Here is a 9,430-nt window from a genome sequence, read left to right on the forward strand (position 1 = left end):
ACTGTAAATCACAGAGAGAAAAAACATCTTCTCCATATAATATGATTCAGTTTCACCAAAATCGGTGGTGGTTTGTGATTTAGTGCCATAAAGCATTACATACATTTTGCAGGTGATCACACCTGGAGCACAAAGTAGTGTAACAACATTAAAATTATTTAACATGTATTATTTTATGGTAGTAAAAGTTACACACTGTTGCTTTGAGCATTTTCCACAGTTTCTCCTTTTGGAAAGAAAAAGTGAGAATCATTTAGCTGCAAACTGCAACCTCCAACACAGCGGATCTTTTAAAATGGGAGGTTACTTATTTGTGCATCCCTTTCGCTCATTTTCCAAAGCTTTTTGTGTATTGATTAGGAGCCCAACTTCTTTCACACAGCATGCACTTTGCACACTCATATCATGTTCATTATCAGCCCACCCATTCCTGTATCAATAACTGGGTTGCAGATGCCTCGGAGAAAAGGCTTTGCAAAATCACAGCCCGAGGCTGTAATGTTTATGTGACGAGTTCATGTCAAAGTCAAGAGGAGAAATTCTCCACCATGAAAATCCGTCAAACCTGCAAGCAGAGTCAGGCAGACATGTAAAACAAGTGAGCTCAGATAAGCTACACAAAATGCTGCTAAGCCATTCAGTTCATTAAGAAAAAAAGGGGGCACTAGTTTAATGCAAATAAAAAATAAATCAAACATTTGCATGCAGTTCAGATTGAGAAAGCTTCGTGGAAACACTGTGAAGTCGCTGCCACATTGGCTGGGTTGAAAAGAGCTGATTTGCTTGTGTGTGTGTGTGTGTGAAGGGGGTGGGGGTCTGTGAGTGTGTGATGTGGCAGGCAAGAGACTGAGGATGATGATGGTGTGTGTGTGTGTGTGTGTGTGTGTTAGAGAGAGAGAGAGAGAGAGAGAGAGAGAGAGAGGCAGGTGGAAAGGGGGAGGGGTTTGGGGTGGTCCAGACAGTCGCTCCTTGTGTACCTCACACACTCAGCCTCTGCGCATCATTTAAAGGGGAGCCCGGCTGTCGCTTCCCCCGGTCAGACTCACCTCCTGGCTGCGTTATAAAAAAAACAAAAAAAAAAACACAATAGCTCCAACCCTACTCCACCACTTTATCTCCCCTCTTTTTTTTTCTCTCTCTCTCTCTCTCTTCTTTTATTTTATTCTTTTCGTCTGAAGCCAACCGGTCAACTTAAAACCGACTCGCACCACCATTATATGGAAAATACAGGACTGCCGGGCGCATTTATTCTCTCCTGCCCGAGAGGAAGCGCACGGTGGAAAACGTTTGAGGAAAGAAAAGCAGGCGTGATTCTTGGACGTACGGCGCATCATGAGAACACAACAACTGCCAACAAGGTATAACGAAAACAAGTGTGAGATGACTCCATGGTATTGTTATTGCTGTATCAAATTGGATGATTTACGCATGCTTTGTTTTATACTGGTGGCTTTTGAACACTTGCGGCTGGGTGGGATGCGTTCATTGGTGCTATGTTGTCTTATCGCAGCATTTGGTGAGGATGTCTGCATCGCGGAAAATCTCTCTCTTAGGAAAGCCTAACCTGTTCCCTCTGCAGTACAGTGTGGTTTGTTTTCATTCTAAATGTCCGTGAGAGGTGAAGCATTGATGCTCTCTGTGAGGATAAGTCGTCCTGAGTTCCTATCTGTGGCCATAGAAGTCAGTATTTTGTGTTTTTTTGGAGTATGCATCAACACTGATAGCTCCTTCACACAAACACAAGGCTGTACTCTCTCTATGCAGTGCGGAGGGAAACCGATTTTTATCCGCTTTAATGAAACAGTTTCATTTTTTCCCTCTCAGATTTTAAAGTAGCCTTCCTTCACATAGTGCTCTGGAGTCAGGGGAGATATCCTGATGCATCATTTCTGCTTTTTTTGGACCGTACAAGTCTCATGAATGGCTTCTGAAGTGATGATGGTCTTTATTGTACTTACACCATCAAAGCTCCCTGCGTCAAGGCCCCCCAGTATGTGATACTACAGTATAATTATTTTAGGAATGTAACCCTGAATGGGACAGATTTTCTACGTGATTATCTAATTCCTCACTTGCAGCATCATTTCCCCTTGACATGACATTGGCAGTGACGCTTTAAACTATTGTTTACCTTTCTGTGTTGGCTCAGACTTTCTGTTTTCCTTGATGAACAAGTGCGAGTACGGTATGATGCTCAGATGGCCACACAAGATCCTTGAATTACAGTAGATGCAAGTTTGTGTAGACAGCGCAAGGGTGGATGTACGGGGGTGTACTGCAGTATAGTTTGTAGTAGTTGTTGAAGTATTCTGACTGAATAATAATGGGTATATGTTGAGTTATAGTATATTTTTAATCCATAAAGCGTGTTGCAGACAGACATAACTAGAATCATAATTCAGGTGAGAGCTATTTTAAAAACATCAGTACAAAGGAAAATAAATGTCTTGCCCTTTTAAGATGCTGTATACAGTCTGTTTTGTGCATCTCCTTCACTGTGGCCCTGGCTCTCAGACTGTACATGGTTTTTGGCAGTCAGTTCATTGGATAGGAATCAGAAATTCGAGACTCAGAAGTCTCCGCTTTATCTGTTTTAATTTTCAAAAATTAGGCTGTAGCACCAGAAGGAAAGAAGACGGGAGACAAATTAAAAGATTAAGTTACGGGATTTTGTCTCATGGCTACAGTTATCTAAATTAAAGGCTGCTTTTGTCCTTTTCATATTCTGTATATAGTTTATTGTTCAATCCAAAAACATAAATAGCAAAGTCAATGATAATATAGGCCCTGGAATCATAAATACATAAAATATGGCCTGCATAGTGCTTATATTAAACCCACTCGCCCCCAGTTTTATAATCAATCACATTGCAACTTGTCCCACTGTTAATTGAAATATTCAAACACGATTTTATTGTAATGTTTTCCTTTTTATAGCACCAAATATATAATGCCAGTTGGAATTTTAGGGCAGTGAGTGATCTACACTGCAGTATTTTGCTTTTGTAAAAAGATAATCGCATAACTGTCACACCCAAAAAAAACATATAATTTCAAAGAATAAAAAGACAATTAATTCTTTCTTCACAGGGAGGACCTGGCATGGACCGCTGTGTCTAAATGAAGTGGTTCAGCCATGCAATGTTCCTGGAAGGCAGTGATTCTGCTGGCCTTGGCCTCCATTGCCATCCAGTACACGGCCATCCGGACACTCACCTCCAAGCCTTTCCAGTTGTGCCCATTGCCCAGCCCCCAGAACTGTGGTCTGGGGGGCCAGGAGACAGAACCTCCCTTTGAGCGTGGAGCAGCAGGCGGTGGAGGCTGCGATGACTACCCTTACTTTTCCATCAATGCCACGCGTAAAACACACATCCTGGTCCTGGCCACCACTCGTAGCGGTTCCTCCTTTGTTGGCCAGCTGCTCAACCAGCACCAGGAGGTATTCTACTTGTTCGAGCCTCTTTATCATGTTCAGACTACACTAATTCCACGCCTGTCACACAGTCGCAATGCTGCAGACCGGCGTGTTATGCTGGGTGCCAGTCGGGACCTCCTACGTAGCCTGTACGGTTGCGACCTCTATTTCCTGGAGAGCTATATCAAGCCAACACCCACAAACCACACCACAGATAAACTGTTCCGCCGTGGCGCTAGCCGAGCATTGTGCCAGCAACCTGTCTGTGATGCCTTTGGTCCTGCTGATGTTAATGTGGAGGAAGGGGACTGTGTCAAGAAATGTGCGTCTCTAAACATGACCTTAGCAACGGAGGCGTGCCGCGAGAAGAGGCACGTGGCAATCAAAATTGTCCGGGTGCCGGAGATTGGAGATCTACGCGCTTTGGTGGAAGACCCACGGCTGAATATTAAAGTGATTCAACTCGTCAGAGACCCACGTGGTATCCTGTCATCACGGATCGAGACTTTCAGGGATACATATCGTCTATGGCGTATTTGGAGGGCCACGGGGCGAAGACCCTATAATCTAGACTTGAGTCAGCTCACTGTTGTGTGTGAAGACTTTCTCAGTTCTGTTTCAACTGGTCTTAGCCATCCCTATTGGCTGAAAGGGAAGTACATGTTGGTTCGCTATGAGGATTTGGCTAAAAATCCGCTTCTCAAGACAAAGGAAATGTATGACTACCTGGGGCTGCCTATGGATAAAAATGTGGAAGACTGGATACATGCAAACACTCGGGGCAGCAATGAGCCCTCAGCCAAACACAAGTTTGGTACAGTGAGGGACTCGGCAGCCAATGCAGAGAGCTGGCGTTTGAAACTGTCTTATGACATGGTAGAATACACACAGACTGTGTGTCAAAAAGTACTTCACCAGCTGGGATACAAGGCTGTGAAATCAGTAGAGGAACTGAAAAATATGTCCCTCTCACTGGTACAGGACAAAACTTTTGTAGCTTTTTTGTAACAAAGATAGTTCTCTAATGACTATTTTTGATATATTTATAATTGTTGCCTTATAATTTCCATAGTTTGTCGGTTTTGTTTTCTGTAATTCTGTTTCTTCAAATTTGCACTAAACTTTAAATATTTTAAACGCACCATGGGAACGTATGGATGATTTCCCCAATGTTGCAGAACAGCACACGTTAAACACAAAGTAATCAAATGAGCTAGTTTTTCAAATGTGTTGTTATTTAGTTGTTGTTGTTTTTTCCATGAATAGAGCTTAGACAAGGCACTGTCTTCATTAAGGATCTGTATGCAAGCTGTTGTTCCAACAAAAGTCAAATGTTGCCCTTTGGAAACATGCAATGGAGTTTTTGTTTTCTTAGACCTGTGACGGCAAATTTGGACTGTACGAGCCCTACTGTGCAATAAATAGTGAATGTCGCAGTCAACCTTTACCACTATGGCATTTCTATCCATGTGGGAAGAGAAGAGATACTTTGACAGATGCCACGCTTGCAAAGGATAATTACAGACAATTAATAGGCTCTCAAGTTAAAGGGACAGAATCCCACTGGAGGTCACGAGTGTTTCATCAGAAGATTTACAACCATCTGTGATAGACAAACAGACACTAATGAGAGGTAATGCTAAAACCTTAATTACTGTAGCTATTTAGAGAACACATGACATCTTTAAGATGATTGCAGCATCAAAAACACGCTGTAGAGTAGACACTGAAGCACTCTGATGAAAAACTGTATTTCTCCCTTTTATTTATTATTACTTTATTTATTTTTTTCTTCATTTATTCGAAATCATCGTGTGGAATTTACTCTGCCTTTTCTGTCTCTGATTAAAAATGTCTATGCCATTGTCATCCTTTGATAGTAAGACATTCATTCATCACCTTTTTTTGTGTCACCTGATGAGTAAGATGACATCCTAGAATAAAAAATAGCGTATGTATTCTCTCTCAAGTTAAAAAAAATAATACACTTCAACAGGGAAGATGCCTTTGTACTGTAGACACCCTCAGATTCTCATTTTCCCAGCGTGTGTTGACAGTTTATACTGTACAACACAGCCACATTCGCAAAGGACATCTACAGTATGAGATCACAGTAATGACTGTCCATAATCTGGAACAAATCCTCTGACCATCAGAGTAGAGGTTTGCATGCCGTTTCAACCAGGAGATGTTCAAGGATAGAAGATCAAGGCCGAAATATCGTACACCGGAGTCATGTGTCCTTCTTTTGTCCTTAAACACAACACTCCTTCAACATACTGGACAATTGCCAAAGCACTGAGCTGAATAACACAATGTTACTTCTTTTTCTTTTTTCTTTCTGAACAGAAACACGCTTTTTTGGTTTTCTCAACATTCCTGAACTTAAGCACAAAATAAAATCCAAAAAATGATTTGCTGTAAAATGAACCGCATTATTAACTTGTTTGTTATTGGTGGACTCTTGGAGCATTAAATAAACCGAAAAAATTAATATGGATATGGAGACCCACACACAGCTGGCACAAAACTCAATGTTCTGGTAAACATTCCCAGCAGTTGGTTTAAATTTGACGCAGTGTTTACCAGATTATGCAGCGGTTAGTTTGGTACACTGCCTTTCCCGGTTAGTGTGCAGAAGACAGTGAACATTTCATGCTGTGCACTGTATGTAGCAGCTTAAATTGAATGTCGGTTTGCATTATGTAGCACAGAAACTGTCTGGGATGTGTGCACAAAACACAGCTGCACCCGTAAAACGCAGAGTAAACACTTTTTTGGAGTGACATTGGTAAACACTCAGCACCGGGTGTTGCATTTAAGATTTAGACGACGAAACGGGACAGATTCCTAAAGATAGATGGGACAGGATGAACTGTTGGTACCAGTTTGTCACAGAAAATATTAAATTATTGTGCGATTAGACCCAAAAATGAGTTTTAGGATCACATGAAGAGACTAGCTGTGTTAAAATGAATTTAGGGAAACTGTAGCAACACTGTAGATCTGATAAATGAGCAGGTGTACCCTGAGTACTGATCAAAATAATGTCTGTCCTTAACACTGATACAAATGTCAGTACATTTGTATATAAAAATGTATTCATAATATATATTTTGTTCCACATTTTTGGATTCTTGTCAACCTTGACTCTAAATTTCCATTTGTCAAATGGCGTCACTGCAGATAACTGTGCGTTCAAAAAACTTGAGGCAAAGACTTCCATTGATTTCAATGCAATGACCACTTGTTTACCCATAAGATATCAGCCCTGTGAAAGGAGCATCACACACCCGGGCTCATCAGTATTGGTGACCGGATGTCCATTGTGATGCAGAGCACAAACCTTTGATCCTCCTCTGTGCCAAAGGCTTGGAGGCAAACTCCCTCTCTCCTTTTCCCTCCCTCTCTCTCTTTGCCTGTGCTTTCTCCATCATCCACCTCTTTCTTTCTTACAGAGATCTCAGGGGGATTGTTCCTTTGGTTCAATGCTCACTCTCTGTTTTTCACTTTACCTCTGAATCTTCGAGATGTGCCCGGCATACTTTTAATTTTAATTTAAAAATCTAAAAAAAAAAGGCAGCAAAGCTGGGCTCGAGCACATGCACGTGAGCTCTTTCGGCAATTAAAAGAATAACCTGATATTTTGTGAATCATGTTTAATGGTTTCCTGTCTGAGAGTTCAGAGATCGACGCCGCTGTCATGTCTGTATGTTAAATATGAAGCTGCACTCAGCAGCTGGCTGGCTGCACAAAGACCGCAAAAGAATTAACCACCACCTCCACTCCGTCTGGCTCTATCAAAATCCACCTATGAGCACCTCTAAAGCTCAATATTTAAGACATTACAACTCATCTGCTTAATCTCTACAAAAACTGAAGCGTAAAAACATTAATTCACCATTTTCCCAGGGGTATTTTCTTGGCTAGCCCTCCCCCGTTTCCAGTCTTTGTGCTACCTCTAAGCCAATTGGCTGCTGGTTGTAGCTTCATATTTAATAAGCAGACAGCGGGTGGTATCAATCGTCTCATCTCACTCTCTAACATTTTCTTTGTGAAATACTGTTGGGCAAACTATTCTTTGAAAAGCAAATGGAACACGGTCGTAGAGGCTGTTGTATGTCTTTCAGCCTTTAACCTGTCCATGGTACCAGTAAATCTCTCTTTATGGGCTTTAATGCATTCAAGCATGCATCAGCAACTCCAGCTCCAGCTGAAAGCTAAAACTGGATTGTGTTTTTGCTGTGTCATTTATATCTCATTTACTTACTGTAAAATAATGAGAGCTAACGTAATTGGACAGCTCATCAATTGTGCTACGTCTGAGTGATGTCCTCACCTTTTGAACTGACGCTCTTAGTTTAACTTCATTTGGCTTCTTATGCTGGACAGTTTGCTCGTAATGGTGCCCTTCTTCCACGTGTCTGTCCCTCCTTCCCCTTGCACACAGTCTGCAGCCTGCTTCCCATGTGTCGGTGTGTCTCTGGGCCCTCGCTGAGCTTCTCCCGTGTCCCAGGGCTGAACATATGGTTCACAAGCCCCTGAAAGAAAGTACAGAAAATCCCTCTCTCTCCATGTCTCTCCCTCCCTTTCTATTCTCATCCCTTCATAATGTGACCTTAATAGTCTGACCCTGTGTAACTGCATGACAAGAGAAGGAAGATATTTTCTTCGATGTGCCCGCTGTTTACTGAGCTGAGCTGACAGGACACATCCGCTCACTAAGACTACTCGTTAGTGAGCAGAAGCTGCTGGAAGAGGATATTCAGGAATAAAGTGATCATATGAACAAAGGAAAGTCAGGGGATGAATATCTGCTGTTAGCACTTCACACGTTTTTGTTTTTGTGTCTGCGTGTGTGTGTGTTTGCATCTGGTCTAGCTACTCGGTGGGACGCAGTCTAGTTGTGATATGAAAGGCTCAAAGATCTGAACAAATCATGTGAGTTATGACACTCAAACGTGTCATTGTCAGTGCTGTAGCCAAAGCGGACAGCGTGTATATGTGATGTAACGCGCATTTCCACGTCCTGAAAAATCGCATATTGTCTTTGACTCCCTCAACACGTCACCTCTGCGGATGATGATTTGCGACGGCGTTTGCCTCCGAGCAGCATGGATGATTCAATCGGTTGTTGCTCAGGTGACTTCTTTTTTTTTTCTCCCCCCCTTTCACCGAGCTGTCAGTGAGATGCAATCAAAACTATTCATGTGAAAATCACGAGCTCGTTTTGTTCGGGCTTCTTTTTTTTTCTGCGCAGTTTGTCCAAGTTTTTGTTTGATTGCTGGTCAAATGGCAGGCAGGAAGAAGGCGGGGAGGGGGGTGGGGGTGGCGTTTGGGCTTTTTGCTTTAGAGGCGATATGGGCAGCTTAATTGAAGCTGTCAGCAGGTCAGCGTAAGAGAGGCGTAGCAACCAGGTCGTTATGTAGTTAGAGCGCCATGATAGTTTTAATAGGCAGAACAGCTTTGAAATGAAACGTTCAAACATGAAATATTCTCTGTAACACGCAAACAGGAACAGTTCTCCTTGTGGGTGATCATATTTTGTGGTCGGATTAAATTCAAATCCCAATTTCAATTCATATTTGTGACATTAAACCGCTCAACACACACTAAAGATTAGTCGGTGTCTGTCACTGCATTGTTGCTGGATACGTTTAATGTTGCACGAAGCATGCTCCTGGCACATCTCTGAAATGAATATGAAACATGCTAACTTGTAATATGATTGTAATAAATTATTTTTTCATATCTAACATTTAATACATTAAAGCATTCAATCTTACAGCGTGTATGTAAGTTTATTTTTAAATAAGCAAGGGGTGGGGCGGGGGCTGGAAATGACAGTGTGTCCCTTAAAAGCTGGGAGCTACAGCTGCAACTGGCAAGCATAGGTTACTCTGGCTCTGTTGCTCTCTCTCTCTCTCACACACACACACACACACACACACACACACACACACACACACACACACACATTCAAACTGAGGAGCCATTGATGGGTAATTCCCCCGT

General features: G+C 42.2%; 1 protein-coding gene across 1 annotated transcript; it reads left to right on the forward strand.

Annotated features, from left to right (window-relative positions):
* Positions 1-939: 939 nt before the first annotated feature.
* LOC104925835 (carbohydrate sulfotransferase 1) lies at positions 940-9,116 on the forward strand. Its single transcript, XM_019273442.2, has 2 exons — positions 940-1,358; positions 3,091-9,116. Exon 2 carries the CDS (start codon positions 3,137-3,139, stop codon positions 4,421-4,423), a length of 1,287 nt encoding a protein of 428 aa, XP_019128987.1. The 5' UTR covers positions 940-1,358; positions 3,091-3,136; the 3' UTR covers positions 4,424-9,116.
* Positions 9,117-9,430: the final 314 nt, after the last annotated feature.

This window comes from Larimichthys crocea, chromosome VIII, assembly GCF_000972845.2.
Source record: "Larimichthys crocea isolate SSNF chromosome VIII, L_crocea_2.0, whole genome shotgun sequence".
In the NCBI taxonomy this organism is placed as follows: Eukaryota; Metazoa; Chordata; class Actinopteri; family Sciaenidae; genus Larimichthys; species Larimichthys crocea.

Bases quoted from the DNA above. Each gene is read 5' to 3' on its own strand.
- LOC104925835 (XM_019273442.2), top strand. From the start codon at position 3,137: ATGCAATGTTCCTGGAAGGCAGTGATTCTGCTGGCCTTGGCCTCCATT.